This window comes from Chiloscyllium plagiosum, unplaced genomic scaffold (assembly GCF_037043375.1).
Source record: "Chiloscyllium plagiosum isolate Xiang-an unplaced genomic scaffold, Cpla_swu_hap1 HiC_scaffold_31, whole genome shotgun sequence".
NCBI classification, from domain to species: domain Eukaryota; kingdom Metazoa; phylum Chordata; class Chondrichthyes; order Orectolobiformes; family Hemiscylliidae; genus Chiloscyllium; species Chiloscyllium plagiosum.
The window spans coordinates 38,263,914-38,280,099 of record NW_028270169.1 but is presented as its reverse complement, the minus strand read 5'-3'; the positions used below and the strand labels follow the sequence as shown (position 1 = coordinate 38,280,099).

General features: G+C 42.8%; 1 protein-coding gene across 2 annotated transcripts in view; it reads right to left on the bottom strand.

Annotated features, from left to right (window-relative positions):
• The window catches only part of LOC122564098 (eosinophil peroxidase-like), a 52,158-nt gene that overhangs the window by 31,355 nt on the left and 4,617 nt on the right, over positions 1-16,186 (bottom strand). Inside the window, exons 2-5 of one of the 2 annotated variants that reach the window (XM_043718659.2) lie at positions 12,850-12,920; positions 10,754-10,847; positions 5,206-5,381; positions 3,919-4,051 (exon numbers count right to left, since the gene is read on the bottom strand). In XM_043718659.2, coding sequence (XP_043574594.2) covers positions 3,919-4,051; positions 5,206-5,381; positions 10,754-10,847; positions 12,850-12,920 — 474 coding nt within the window. The remainder of the gene's footprint in view (positions 1-3,918; positions 4,052-5,205; positions 5,382-10,753; positions 10,848-12,849; positions 12,921-16,186) is intronic. The other variant, XM_043718660.2, reaches the window with a different exon arrangement.

The window sequence follows — 16,186 nt, the reverse complement described above, 5'->3', positions numbered from 1 at the left end:
GTTCAGAATCTGAACATCTTCAATCAATCTCAACTCCAACAAAAACAAACCCCGCTTGTTCACTCTTTCTTCATCAGGCAATCTGCTCATTCCAGGTATCAATCTAGTAAACCTCCTCTGAGCAATCTTAAATTCATTTGTGGTTGTGTATAATGGAAGAATAATGTCCTTCCTTTTACATTCGGTTCCTCTTGTATAAAAGGATTGCATTCCCCTAGCCTTCTCAATCACTTGCTGCATTTACATTCTAGCTTGTTATGACTCCTGGAATAGAGCATCTAAATCTTTCTGCACTTCAGAATTCTGTAGTGGTTCTTTGTTGAAGTAAGCCTTTTTAAAAAAGTTTACTGCCAATGTAAACACTTTTACATTTTCTCACATTATACATCATCTGTCAGATTTTTGCCCACTCACTTAGTCTATTCATTTGATATGCATCACTTTTATACTTTCTCACCTATCTTAATGTCACTCACACATTTTAAGGGCCCAGCAGACCTCTGTGGAACACCACTATCATATCCAACCTATCTAAATATGACCCATTATGTACAGTGTCTGTTTTTGCCAGCCAACCAACCTTCTCTCCATGCTAATGTGTTGCAGCCTGCATCATGAGCTCCTACTTTGAATAGTATCTTTTTATGTTGAACCTTGTCAAAAGACTTTTGCAAATCCGAGTACTGTGCATCAACAAGCTCCCCTTTATCCTTCAAAGAACACCAATAAAATTGGTTAAACGCCATTTTTCTTTCACAAAAACACAACTCTTCCAAGTATCTTGAGTTTTTTCAACTGTTCAGCTTCAATCTTCTTAATAATCAAATTAAATAGCTTCCAAAAATATAAAAATTAACTGGCATATATTTTTTCCAGTTTCATCCTTTGTCCCTTCTAGAGTGGACGGCTTATTGCTACTTTCCAATCTGATGGAACCTTTGCAAAATCTAATGAAGTTTTGAAAATTAACAACAATATACCTACTGCCATTTAGTCACCTCTTTTAAGACCTTAGAATGAAGTCCATCAGGACCCAGAGACTTATTAACTTATAGCTCTATCAATTTGTTCAATACCACTTCCCTAGTGGTTACTGCTTCATCAAGTGCCACTTTTCCTTCAATCTGTTTCTTGATATGAATGAGATGCTCTTTTTATCCTCTACAGAAGCAACAAATGTAATCACTACATCCATTATTTCTTTTCTATCTAATATTAACTCCCCATTCTCACCCTCCAGAGACCTAACATTCACTTTACTTACTCCTCTCTTTTTCAGATACCTGTAGAAACTCTGGCTATTTGTTTTCACATTTCTAGCTAGTTTCCTCTCATGCACCAATTTATTTGTCCTGATTAAATTTTTAGTCATTCCCTGTTGTTTTTGGAATTGTCATGAGCCATTTAAGGGTGGCTCAGTGGTTAGCACTCCTGCCTCACAGGTTCAAATCCAGCCTCAGGTGATTGTCTGTGTGGAGTTTGCACATTCTCCCCGTGTCTATGTGGGTTTCCTCCAGGTGCTCCGCTTTCCTCCCGCAATCCGAAGATGTGCAGGTTAGGTGAATTGGCCATGCTAAATTGCCCAGAGTGTTAGGTGCATTAGGTGCATTAGTCAGGGGAAATATGGGGTCTTGGAGTCGGTCTGGGTGGGTTGCCCCTCAAAGGATTGGTGTGGACTTGTTGGACTGAAGGGCCTGTTTCCATACTGTAGGTAATCTAATTTAATTTAACCTGCTACTTATCTTTGCAGAATGATTACTTTTTCCTTAAGTGTGACGCTTTCCCTAACTTCTTTAGATAACCACAGACGTTGAGTTTATTTCTTGGTATTTTTCTCCATTGTAGTGATGCACCTACTTTGAAATATCTCACTAAATGTCTGCCACTGCTTCTTTATTGATCTATCCCCTACCCTAATATCCTTGTTCACTTCAGTTGGCTCAGCTTTCAGGCCCACCTTGTTACTCTTATTTAAATACTTGTCTCCGATGTTTAACAGTCTGATGACTACAGTTGAATTAGGCAGCAAGACCTTTCAGAGATTTCAAAGGATTTTCTTGTAGATCTATAGTTTAGCACAAAAACCAGTTTCCACCTCTCTCTTCTGGACCTTTCCCTGATTAAAGGCCTTCTCCACTGGGGAAGGAGAAAGCTCCTTTTTCAGAAAATAAATCACCACTAAATCACCCACGTCACTAGTTAAAATCACAAATTACAAGCACTACTCAATAGGGCCAGAGTAAAAGAAGAAAACAGGTTCTTTTTTCTTGTTCTTTGTTCTTATATCCAGCAATGCCTTTATGCATGAAAGAATGTCTTTTTTTCCTCATCACTAATCACTCATGTTTCTGAATCATTTGATTTCAGAAAGGAAGGAAGAGAATATACCCACATCTGCGTCAATGGAGCTGAGGTTGAGAGGGCGGAGAGCGTCCTCGGACAGATGATAGTTGACAACCTGTCCTGGACTTCCCACATAGATGCCAGAGTCAAGCCTCTGCTTCCTCAGGTGGCTCAGGAAATTTGGCATGACCATAAGGACCCTCACCAACTTCTCCAGATGCACCACAGAAAGCATACTGTCCAGGTACATCATGGCCTGGTATGGCAACTGCTCTGCCCAGGACCATAAGAAACTACAGCCCAGACCATCATAGGAGCCAATCTTCCATTCTTGGATTCAATTTACATGGCTCGTTGCCATGGAAATGCTACCAAAATCATCAAGTCTCATTGCACCCTGGCAGTGCTCTTCAACAACCTCTTCTGTCAAGCAGAAAATAGAGAAGCTTGAGCACACGGACCAGCAGGTTAGGAACAGCTTCTTCCCTGCCATTATTAGACTGTTGAATGGACTGTCTATTTGGAAGAAGTGCACTGGAAATAATACTCAGTGCTTATGATAAAGGTACCACAATAAACATCAGTGCTTATATATAAACTGGAGAAATCAGATTGGTAATTGTATCTCAATGGGGAATTCATAGAATGCTTTCAAGTTGCTTACAGCTACATTGTGTCAAGATTAGTTAATGACATTTTAGTAAGGGTTCCTCTCAATAGCAGTGATGATAATACGATTGAATTTTACATCGGTTTGGAGAGGAGAATAATGGGGCTAATGTCAGTGTTAGAAATGCAGGTCTTTTTAACGATAAAGCAGAATAATTCCAAGGTTGATTGAAATCATGGTGATGCTCATTAGACTTTATATGTAAGCCTTCCTAACTTCAAAGAATGCTGATCTTGTTAATGTTGAGCTTGCCTAGCACACCTGCTGTGTGACGTAACCAATATGTCTCTGTCTAAGCTTTCTTTCACCCCATGAGCTATATGTCTTTGCTTACTCTGATCTGCTTGTATTGCTCATAAACAAAGTTTTTCACTGTACTTAGGTACACATGACAATAAATCAAATTAAATCAAATGAAAGACCACATGAACATGACAAACAGGAGCAGGAGTAAGCCATTCAACATTTCATGATCTGCTCTGCCATTTGTTTGGGTTATAGATGGTCTGATGCTGGACTCAACTCCAGTTTTTTTGCTTGCTGCCCAACAATCCTCGATTCTCTAATCAATTAAAAATCTGCCAAATTTGGTGCTGCAAATATTCAATGACTCAGCCTCCTGGGTACTGATTCCAAAGATCATGACACTTTGAGAAATGAAATTTCTCCTCATTTCCATCTCAGACTGGATTATACAGTGCAATTGGGACCCCTTGCCTCCAAATCCCCACTCCCCTGCCTGGCAAGTGAATGGAGATGCTCAAGTTCATCTAACGTTCCAATTGGCCAATATCAAAGCAAGGTATCCTCTGTCCTGAGAGATTGCTTGAGAATGAGGATATTTGTTAAGCAGTTATTTGCTGAAAGTAGAGTAGACAATAGTCACCTGCAGCATCAGTTCCTACCTGTTGTTGCACACAGAGGTGAAGGTCCTGTATTGGTCTGAGAAACAGTTGTATTTACATATTGGGGGCTGACGTATGGCTAGACAGCCTGTGATACTTGCAATGGTGTCTAAGTCATTCGGTGTTAACAAATCTGCAGGAAACACACACTTATTAGCAGTTCTGAACTCTGAGAAATTCACTCAAAATTCATTGGTTAAACAACAATTGAATTTCTTGTCATGGAAGGACCAATGACAGATGCAATCAGAAATTTCCTGAGACCCTCAGCCCTCCAATGATTCTTTGAAGTATTTGTGTTCCTCTAATTCCATCATCAGTTAGAATTGCTTCACTATTGGTGACTGTTTCCTAGCTCCTAACTGCTAGAAATCCCTCTCTACATGTGTTCATGTTCTAGCCCATTTCTGTAATTAAATACACCTTAAAATCTACCTCTGTTATGAAGATTTTGGATATCTAACCTTATACATCTTTCTTTGCTTGTTTCATCATGCTTCTGTGAAGATATTTGCCAATTCATTGCATCCAAAGTGTAATGTTGTTGATTGTATTAGTGAAGTAACCAGAGATACAGGGAATAGAAGACCAGCCATGATCTCTGAATGGCACAGTAGGCCACAAGGGCTGAATGGCCTCTTGCTGCTCCTATCTAATACACTCTATTCTAGTGTCACAGTGCAGATGTTCACAACATTCCATGTTCTGTCTGTTGCTTTGTGCCACTGTGTGGTTTGCTGTTTGCACCACTGAGGGTTTGATCTCTGATCCACATAACTATGTATGAGAGACTTTCCCCAGCTCCCAAACAGGCTGCTTCCGGAGATGTTTATGAGAGGACAGCCTCTCACATTGGTCAACACTTAGAGCTGATACCCAGGAAATCCACCCTGATCCTGCTCTTGCTGAAAGGATGGGACAGACTGACTGCAGAGCATTAGGGCAGGTATCTGACACAAGAAGTAAGTCTTGAACTGAGCATTCCGGTAAAATGCAGGGTAAGCTGCTGAAGATCAGACAGGATATTGCCTCTCAGTTTACTGAATTCAATCACCAGCGCTGTTCCGCCCTGGCTCACACTCACCCTGACCTCTGCCTGCATCATCCTCCTGCAAACCTGGCTTTTCTGAATCATCCGACATGGCTCAATTTGTTATGGATTTGTAAAATCACAGGGATTTCTAAAACCAAGCCATCATTCACTGGGAACGTTAGAAGGAGGAGACTGGGCCAATGGAAGCCCATCTGTATCTGCTCCAGGTCCCAGTCCCTTGTTCTCTAACTGACCTGTTACATTCAGTGAGCGTTTGTGGACTCGATAGACATGCTGCTGAATGAGGCGCAGTGTGTTTTCCATGTACTCTGCTGACCGCACTGCAACCCTGGTTTCTGCCAATGGGTGTTTGAAGAAACGCAGGAGGTCAGAAGGCTTCAAGGATCTTTTGCTTAGCTGCTGTTTTTGGCTGGAAAATAATAGACACAGATCAGACAGAGATAATGAGGAATTCAGATCCTGACTCAGACTATAGCTATCACATGTTACAACGAACAAGCTCAGTGATGAATGATAAACAATGAATGATTTTATTGGCACGTATTTTACAGCAGGAATTACAATAAAATACAGTGAAAAGCTATTCCAATATAGCACCATTTTGATAGTTAAAGTAAAAAGAGAAAAATGAAAAGATATAGAATAAAGAGACATCCATCACTCTCTCCATGCTGGTCTCACTCTCCCCTCCCACACTGGGCTCACTCTCCTCCCACACTGGGCTCACTCTCCCCTCCCACACTGGGCTCACTCCCCTCCCACACTAGGCTCACTATCCCCTCCCACACTGCGCTCACTCCCCTCCCACACTGGGCTCACTTCCCTCCCACACTAGGCTCACTATCCCCTCCCACACTGGGCTCACTCCCCTCCCACACTGGGCTCACTTCCCTCCCACACTAGGCTCACTATCCCCTCCCACACTGGGCTCACTCCCCTCCCACACTGCGCTCACTCCCCTCCCACACTGGGCTCACTTCCCTCCCACACTAGGCTCACTATCCCCTCCCACACTGGGCTCACTCCCCTCCCACACTGGGCTCACTCTCCCCTCCCACACTAGGCTCACTCCCCTTCCACACTGGGCTCACTCCCCTCCCACACTGGGCTCACTCTCCCCTCCCACACTGGGCTCACTCTCCCCTCCCACACTGGGCTCACTCTCCTCCCACACTGGGCTCACTCTCCTCCCAAACTGGGCTCACTCTCCTCTCTCACACTCAGCTCACTTTCCCCCCGCACTGGGCTCACTCTCCCCTCCCACACTGGGCTCACTCTTCCCCCCGCACTGCGCTCACTCTCCTCCCAAACTGAGCTCACTCTCCTCTCTCACACTCAGCTCACTCTCCCCCCGCACTGGGCTCACTCTCCCCTCCCACACTGGGCTCACTCTCCCCCCGCACTGGACTCACTCTCCTCTCTCACACTCAGCTCACTCTCCCCTCCCACGCTGGGCTCAACCTCTCCCTGCGCTGGGCTCACTCTCTCCTCCCACACTGGGCTCACTGTCCTCTCTCACACTGGGCTCACTGTCCTCCCACACTGGGCTCACTCTCCCCCTCCCACACTGGGCGCAACCTCCCCCTGCACTGGGCTCACCCTCCCCCTCCACTGGGCTCACCATCCCCCTGCACTGGGCTCACTCTCTCCTCCCACACTAGGCTCACTCTCCCCCCGCACTGGGCTCACTCTCCCCCCGCACTGGACTCACTCCCCTCTCTCACACTCAGCTCACTCTCCCCCTGCACTGGGCTCACCCTTCCCTCGCTTTGGGCTCACTCTCCCCGCCCGCACTGGGCTCACCCTCCCCCCGCACTTGGCTCACTCTCCCTTCTCATGCTGGGCTTACTACCCAGCCCCCCCCCCCCCCCCCCCCACACACTCAACTCACTCTCCCCTCCCACACTGGGCTCACTCTTCCCCCCCACACCCCACGCTGGGCTCACTCCCCCCACATCCCCACACTGGGCTCATTCTCCCCCTCCCACACTGGGCTCACTCTTCCCCCCACACACGCCCCCACCACCCCACACTGGGCTCACTCTCCCCCGCCCACACTGGGCTCACTCTTCCCCCCCCCCCATACCCCATCCCCCCATACTGGGCTCACTCTCCCCCTCCCACACTGCGGTCACTCTTCCCCACCCCCACCTCCCCATACTGGGCTCACTCTCCCCCTCCCACACTGTGCTCACTCTTCCCCACCCCCACCTCCCCACACTGGGCTCACTCTCCCCCTCCTACACTGGGCTCACTCTTCCCCACCCCCCCAACACCCCAACCCCCCCACACTGGGCTCACTCTCCCGCCCCCACACTGGGGTCACTCTTCCCCACCCCACCTCCCCACACTGGGCTCACTCTTCCCCTCCCACACTGGGCTTACTCTCCCCCCTCCCACACTGGGGTCACTCTTCACCCCCCAACACCCCAAACCCCCTACACTGGGTTCACTCTCCCCCTCCCACACTGGGCTCACTCTTCTGCCTCACCCCACCCACCTCCCCACACTGGTCTCACTCTCCCCCTCCCACACTGGGCTCACTCTCTCACACCCCTGGGCTCACTCTAACCCCCCACCAACACTGGGCCCACTCTCCCCACACTTCCTATCTATTTTGTTCAACCTACTCATGGTTTTGAAAACCTTTATCAAATTTCTTCTCAGCCTTCTTCTCTCCAAGGAGATGATTCCCAACCTATACAATCTATCCACATGGCTGAAGTTTCTCATCTTGGAACCATTCTAGTAAACCCCTCCTGCACTCTCTCCAGTGCATTCACACTTTACCTGTAGTGTGTTACCCAGTGCGGTATACGATACTCCGGTTGAGGTCTTGCAAGTGTCTTATACAAGATCAACATCACTCTTTGCTCTTGTACTTTATATTCTTATTAATAAAGCTAAGAACAATGCATACTTTGTTAATTTCTCTCTCCATCTGACGTTCCACCTTCTGTGATCTACACACGTCTCCACTCAGGTTACTTGGCTCCTGCACCACCTTTAGAATTGTATCCCCTGTTTTATATTATCCCCTAATGTTCTTCCCACCAAAGTACATCACCTCCACATAAATTCAATGAGCTGATCCTTTGGGGACAAACCAACCTGACAATGTTACAGTGTTGGATGAGATGGTTTAATTACACTCTTTTTATGTTATGTCTCCTGTAATGCTGTAACAAGGCCAAGGAAGCCATTTTGATATTGATACATAGCCAAATAGGCCATTTTGTATTTTGTACTAATCACATGCATCGTCATAAGATCCTAATTACTATAAAATGGTCGTGACCAGACATGAATCAAATGATTAAATGTTGATTTCGTTACAATTAATGAAGCTTAATGACAGTCGAAACATTGGGTTTTCATTTGAAATTGAAGTTCAACTCTTATAAATGTGTTTGTGTGAGAAAGTGCAGTTTCAGACAAATTATTACAACATTAAAGTATTTTGGATAATTGATAAAGGTCCCAGAAGAAAGGCTAATCACAGCCTTTCGGCGTTCAGTTCAATGATTAGAAATAATGCTTAAAATCAGATTAAAAGACTATGTGAAACAAACTTCATTATATTTTTGTATGGTCATCTGACTACTGTCTATTGAGAAAAGTAATATTAAAAAATGCTGTTAAGAAAAGCCAGATTCTGAGGCAGAAGGAGAGTGACTCGGGACTTAAAAGCTGGGCTCTGTAACGTTTTGTTGCAGTGAAGCCCTGAAGACGCTTGAGGCATGAATCATATTTGCACTTTGGAATATGCCCAAGACTGTAAACTGCACACGAAAAGGAAAGAGATCGTGTCAGAGTGAGACATAGACCAAGTGTGTATATAGTTTGGTGGGATTTTAATTCACTGCCAAGGGGAAGAGGTGCTTTTTGCTTGCTTTTTGTTGGTTCGTACTTTGTAAGGTCTTTGTAGGTTATTTTAACAGGATAAATTGAAGCCAAGGATTGGGAGCCCAGCACAAAACAAGCAGTAACATCACAGGAAAACTATAAATCCATTGATTGGTAAAAGCTATTATTTTAATTATCCTGGGTTACAGTCAGATTGAAGGTAATTAGGAGAAATGTTGTTTACAATTTAAAATTCCAATAGGAAATGTTTTTAAAAGCATATCACGAATGAAGTCATTAAAATAGAGAGGCAAGCCAGGCGATGTGTTATACCTGCATGATATGGGAGCTGGTGGACCCTATTGTGATCCATAGTGACCACATCTTACTCAAGTGACGGTTGCTGGAGGATCTCCGGCTCAGAATTAATGAACTAAAGTCCGGGCTTCAAGCAATGTGACTCATCAAGGACGAAGAAAATTACCTGGACGCTGTTTTCCAGGAGGCAGCCACACCCCTTAGATTAACTACTTTTGAATTCAGTCAGTGTTCAGGGACAGGAAGGTGTGACTATGAATGAGGCAGGTTGAGGGATCCAGTGAATAGTGCTGTAGGAACCTCAGTCCTTGAGCTTGTCTAATAGGTTTGAGCTTCTTGCTCCCTATGTGGATGAGAGTGGGGGCAGTAGGAACAAACTGACAGTTGCACCACGGTACAAGGAACCATTCAAGAGAGGGGGGAGAAAAGAGAAATCCAGTTGCAAATCCCGTCTCAGGGATATATAACCAGGGGAATAGACATTATTCTCTATGCCGTGATTGATAAGATGTCTCTCCTGGGCTGCAGAGGAACTTGGAGTGGGAGGGGAAAGATCCAGGTTTGTGGTCCATGTGGTCCATATCTAACGGTATAGATAGAAAGCCAAAAGAAGTTTACTGAGTGTATTTGGGTAGCCTGGGGCTAAGTTAAAAATCTGAACCAGAAATGTTATAATCTCCAGGTTACTACTTGAGCCACGACCAAATTAGGGTCAAAAAGATTAAAGTAGAGAATGCATGGTTCAAAGAATAATATAGGATAAAAAGGTTCAAATTCATGGGACATTGACACCAGTACTGGGGAAGGAGAGAGCTGTTTCAGTGGACTGGGCTCCACCTGACTCAGGCTGGGACCAGACTACTGGTGAATCACATGACTCAGATTGTGGATAGACCTTTCAACTATATAGTAGTGGGGTGGATTCATTTACATGAAAAATTATGGAAAACGTTAAAGGGCGGGAGGGGTCAGTGAAAGTTATTAAAGTTTCCAGGGCAAGTAATAGGACAGACAGTATTGACAAATAGTAGACTGAGAGGCCTGGATAAAGTGGATGTGAAGAAGATGTTTCCACCAGTAGGAGATACTAGGACCTGAGGGCACAGCCTCAGAGTGAAGGGACGACTCTTTCGAACTGAGGTGAAGAGGACTTTTTTCAGCCAGAGGGTAGTAAATCTCTGGAACTCATTGCCGCAGAAGGCTGTGAAGAGAAGTCAGTGAGCGTACTTAAGACAGGGATAGTTAGGTTCTTGATTTGTAAAGGGATCTTGGTTTAAGGGGAGAAGGCAGGAGAATGGGGTTAAGAAACATATTAACCATGATCGAATGGTGGAACAGCCTCAATGGGTCAAATGCTGTTCCTAAATCTTATCATCTTCTGTTCTAAGACAGTATCTTGTGAATATTACCTTTAAGTATACCTTTTTGTTTTAAGAAACTTTGTAACATTTTCAATCCAAAGAGTACTGTCTTTCCTTAATTAGTTAGGTCTCGTCTGAACAAATATAAATGTATTAAATTCTCTAACAAATTGCTGGCAAATTGGTGTGGGTGAATTGAATTAAGTAACAGATAACAAAATCGGAGGGAAATAAGATAAGAAGGTTAAAAACCTACTTAATTCTTGTCTCCGTGTATGCTTTATTCACCTGTTCAATGGCTTCACGTACAGCTGTTTGTACAAAAGGACTGCCCAGGGATTTGTCACCACCTATAACAGAAACACAGCGCCTCTGAATTACTCATGCTGAGAAAGGCCCTAGGGCAGCTTCTACCTGTGAGTATTTTGCAATAACAGAGATGGTATAATAGGATGTATTGAAATATTCTTAGAGATTGCAGGACTTTAAAATTGAGTGAGAAGGTCATTAACTGGAACTGGCTGTTATATTGAAACTTATACAGTTCAGCGGCACTCTTCTTTCTCTTTTACCTGATGAACTAGGTTGGAAATTGGGAACAAGTGTCTCCATTCCAAACATGATAGAATACATCTTATTGTTATGATCTCAGCTCCTGCTAATATTAGAGAAGTCAGATCTAAGAGAGAACCTGGTTTGATGGATCATACGTTTATCGGTTTTGGTTTTAATAAAGTGGTCCCTCACTGAATCAAGCCCACACTTTTGCTTTAGCGATAAAACAACGTTTATTACAAAGAAATGAAGATTAAATTAAAACCTTTAAAATTAAGTGAAAAATGATGAATCCCTATTCATGTCAGCGAAAGTCAGGTGATGTCCTGTCCTTGTTATCCGACATTGCTTTTTAGTTTCGCTGTTCCCATCTTAGCTGCTCAAAGCTCACTCAATATTTGACTGCAAGGAATTTCCTCTGGCATATCCTGTTGAAAAATACTGTGCAATTGTTTAATATTGGCTATTAAGAAATTCTTTGGTATCATTAACAAGATAATGGGTGGCACGGTGAAGCAGTGGTTAGTATTGCTGCCTCACAGTGCCAGAGACCCAGGTTCAGTTCCTGCCTCAGGCAACTGTCCTAGCACATTCTCCCTGTGTCTGCGTGGGTTTCCTCCGGGTGCTCTGGTTTCCTCCCATAGTCCAAAGATGTGCGGGTTAGGTGAATTGTCCATGCTAAATTGCCCATAGTGTTAGGTGTAGGGGAATGGGTCTGGGTGGGTTTCTCTTTGGAGGGTCAGTGTGGACTAGTTGGGCTGGAGGGCCAGTTTCCACACTGTAAATAATCTTCTTAATCTGTTTATCTTATTCTGTCTACACTCACCTTACATTGTAGATAATACTGTTAAAATGGTAAGATTGAAAGGAAGTACCAATGCACCATGTCACAGAAAGCCTACCCTGCACCTCAACAAAATTGAGGAGACACTCTTGGTATCATCTAGTCTGTGGTGAGGTCAGAGAGGTAGAACCACAGAACCATGGAAATGATACAGCAAAGACGGTGGCCATTTGGTCCATCTTGTCCATGCTGATAAAAAGACATCCAAGTGCCCTTTTAAATCATATCTTCCTGCACACAGCCATAGCCCTGTGGCTTATAGCAGTTAAGGTGTAGATTCAGTTACTTTTTAAATAAGTTTAGTGTATCTGCCCCCAGCACCAACTCAGGCAATCAATTCCATCTGTGTAAAAAAGTTTTTTCCACAAGTCCCCTCTAATCCTCCTGGTACTCAGCTTGAATCTATGACCCCAGTTTTTGAACTCTCTGTCAAGGGAAACAGGTTCTTACAGTCTACTCTATCTCTACCCCTCACAATTTTGTAGACCTCAATCATGTCACCCCTCAGCCTTCTTTGTTCCAAGGAAAGCAATCCCAACCTCTCCAACCTCTCCTTGAAGCTATAATTCTCCAGACATGGTAACATCCCAGTAAGTCTTCTCTGCACTCTCTCTAGACCAATTACATCCTTCCTGTAATGTGGTGACCAGAAATGCACACAATGCTCCAGTTGTGGCCTCAGCAGTGTCTTATATCATTTCATCATTATATCTTTACTTTTGTATTCTATATCTCTGCCAATGAAGGAGATTATTCCATATGCCTTCTTTACAACATTATCCACCTGTCCTGCTAACTTTAGGGACCGGTGCACATCAAGAACTGGAGAGTCAGATTCAACCTCTCCTACTTTGCCAGTTTATATGAGAAAGATTTGAGTTGTTGGTCTCATTTGTCTCTCACTCAGTGAAGTTAGGCAAGACGGATCTGGGGAGTAAGGTTCAGTCTCTTACCTGCACAAACTCCATCAGTTTGAAGTAGGAATCCTGTGAGGAGCACACTGAGGGACCACAGAGGTGGCATTCTGCAAGATTGACATGCAGTACATGAGTCAGGGACTGGACAGAGAGATCACTAATATAGTAAAGCTAGAAAGCCGACAGTTCAAACATCTAGGATATAAATATGAAAAGGTCATATATGTAGGTGGAATTGTAGACTCTATAGATGATAGCATAAAATTACAAAATTGATAGACAAAGTACAATTTTTTTTCATTCACAGGATGTAGGTGTCACTGGCTAGGCCAGCATTTATTGCCCATCCCTAATTGCCCAGGAGGCAGTTAAGAGGCAACCCCTACATTGCTGTACATATGGAGTCACATGTAAACTAGACCAGGTAAGGATTGCAGATTTTCTTCCCTAAAGGACATTAGTCTACCAGATGGGTTTTCCTGACAACTGACACTGGTTTCATGGTCATCATTAGACCTCTAGTTCCAGATTTTAATTGAATCCAAATTCCACCATTTGCCATGGAAGGATTCAAACCCAGGTACCGATCATTACTGGCCCTGGATTATACCACTAGGCCATTGACTCCCCTGAATGGGCAAAACTGTGGCAGATAGAGTTCAATGTAAACAAGTCTGAGGTTATTTAATTTGAACTGTAAAAGGATTTATCAGAGTACTTTCTAGATTGTATGAAGTTAAATGCAGTAGATGTCCAAAGAGATTTGGGGTTTCAGGTACATCAGTCAATAAAAAGTCACAAAGAGGTGCAGAAAATAATCAATAAATGCAAATGAAATTGTGGCTTTTATTTTAAGAGGACTACAATACAGGGTGCAGAAGTTATGTTGGACTTATACAGAATCCAGGTCAGACCCCACCTGAGTACTGAGCAGATCAGGGCATCATATCTTTGGAGGGTAAATTAATTCCTCAGAGGCCAGTATCCCATCACCAAGTCACCATTTCTCTATGCATGGAGAGTCCTTGACACTGATCCAGCTCTCTCAGAGCCAGCCCTCCGAGTGAGCAGAATCTTTGACACTCCTGTTCTTATCTGTCAGCCGGGGCTTCGAATGGACCAGATCAACAGCCCCAATCAGGGAACTCTATGAGGTCCACGTGACTTACCTCATTCTAATCACTACAGAGACATGATTTGGAGATGCCGGTGTTGGACTGGGGTGTACAAAGTTAAAAATCACACAACACCAGGTTATAGTCCAACAGGATGAAGGAATGTCACTCCGAAAGCTAGTGTGCTTCTAATTAAACCTGTTGGACTATAACCTGGTGTTGTGTGATTTTTAACTTACTACAGAGACAGTATAACATAGGTCTACAAGAATGATTCCTGGACTTTGGGATTAAGTTATGAGATGAGATTACACAAATTAGGCCTCAAGAATTTAGAAAGTTAAGGGGTGATCTGATCAAAGCCTTCAAGCTATTGACAGGAAAAGAACTGGTTGATGAAGATAAATCCCTAACCAGTGGAAATAGTTTGAGAACTAGTAGCACAGTCTGAGAATTAGGGTCAGACCATTCTGGAGAGATGTTATAGTCTGAGAATCACAGAGTCATCCAGCATGGAAACAGACCTTTCAGTCCAAACAGTCCATGCTGACCATAATCCCAAACTATACTAGTCCCGCCTTCCTGCGTTTGGCCCATATTCCCCCAAACATTTCTTATCCCTGTGCTTACCCAAATGTCTTTTAAACATTATAATTGTACCTATACCCTCTGAAAGTTCATTCCATATACAAACCACTCTTTGTGTAGAGAGGTTACACCTCATGTCTTTTTAAAATCTTTCTCCTTTCACCTTAAAAATATGCTCCCTAACCTTGAAATCCTCAAATCCAAAGAAAGGACATTTACCAAACACCTTATCTATAACCCTCATGATTTTATAAATCTCTGTAAGGTCACCTCTCAACCTTCTAATCTCCAGTAACAAAAGTCTCTCCATTTCCAGCAACATTTTGGCAAATAATCTTTGAACCCTCTCTCGCTTAATAATATTCTTCCTGTAACAGCATTTTTATACACAAATGATAATTGATGTTTGCACCTCTCTTCCACAAATTATAGTGGAATGTGGATCAGATTTTAATTTTAAATCTGACATAGGTTTTTTTTGTTAAGCTAAGGTATTAAGGGATAGAGACCAAAGGTAAGTATTATTGCAGGAACAGACAGACAAATGTGCAGACACATAACAGCACTGTCACAGACATGAATAGAGAGAGACACACAAATCCATAACCTGTGACAACTGCACAAAACCATCTTAAGGTTTTCTCTAATAGTATCCAGAAATAGAAACCGGAATGTGCTAATTCTACTAAGTATTAAAATCTTGAAGGTAGTGATAATAGTAAGGTTCTGCACAGGTGTGATGGTGCTCCCATCAAAGTTAATGGACAAAGATAAAATGCAATACCCTGTCAATTACTAGAATATTCACACTGAACTATAACAAAGGGATTAGCAATGTCATTTATATACAGACTGTTCAACATTAACAAAGAATGGGGTTTATATAGAAAGTGTTCTTATGTTCAGAAATGGTGTGATTTCATCTACAATTTGCTTGTTATTTTCTTTCCTTTAATTAATGAAAATAATTCATATACAAACTATACTGTCTGTCAAAGTGTCAGAGAAAGTTCCCTAACAATGCATGGAAATTATTGGAGATATCGGTACATATGGTGATAATGTCAAATCATACCAAATTATTGAATTGAGGCATAAATCTGGATGAACTTTTACTGTTATTTCGGTATATACTTCACTCTTTATCACAATCAAAAACATTTTGCTAGATTGATCTCTGCTGCTCTTAATGAACGCATTTCTAAATGGCTTGATGGAAATCAGGTTCAATGTGATTTGAGAGACAGACAACAAATATCACTGTAATGGTCAAGTATTTAACATTAAAATAACTAAATTTAAAGATTGCTTCAGACTAGAGCTGTGACTTAATGGACAGTAGAATCCCTTTCAGAGATGTAGGCTAGGTATGTAAGTTTACTCACTGATAAGCAACATAAACTCAAATATATGTGGTTTAAATAGACTTTTATAAATATAGGGGAAAGAATATTGGATGGCTTAAATAACTGGTGTACTGAAATATATTGAAGTGGGTAGTCACAAAAGCTAAACTGAAAATGGGAAAAGGCACAACAACAGAGACTAAACAGAAGAGTAACTATGTAGTGCATACAATAAACTACAAGACAAAAATATCAATCTTTAAAAGATGCAAAGTGCTTGTAATTGAGAATAATACTAATTAGTAAATATTCTGAATGTCATCC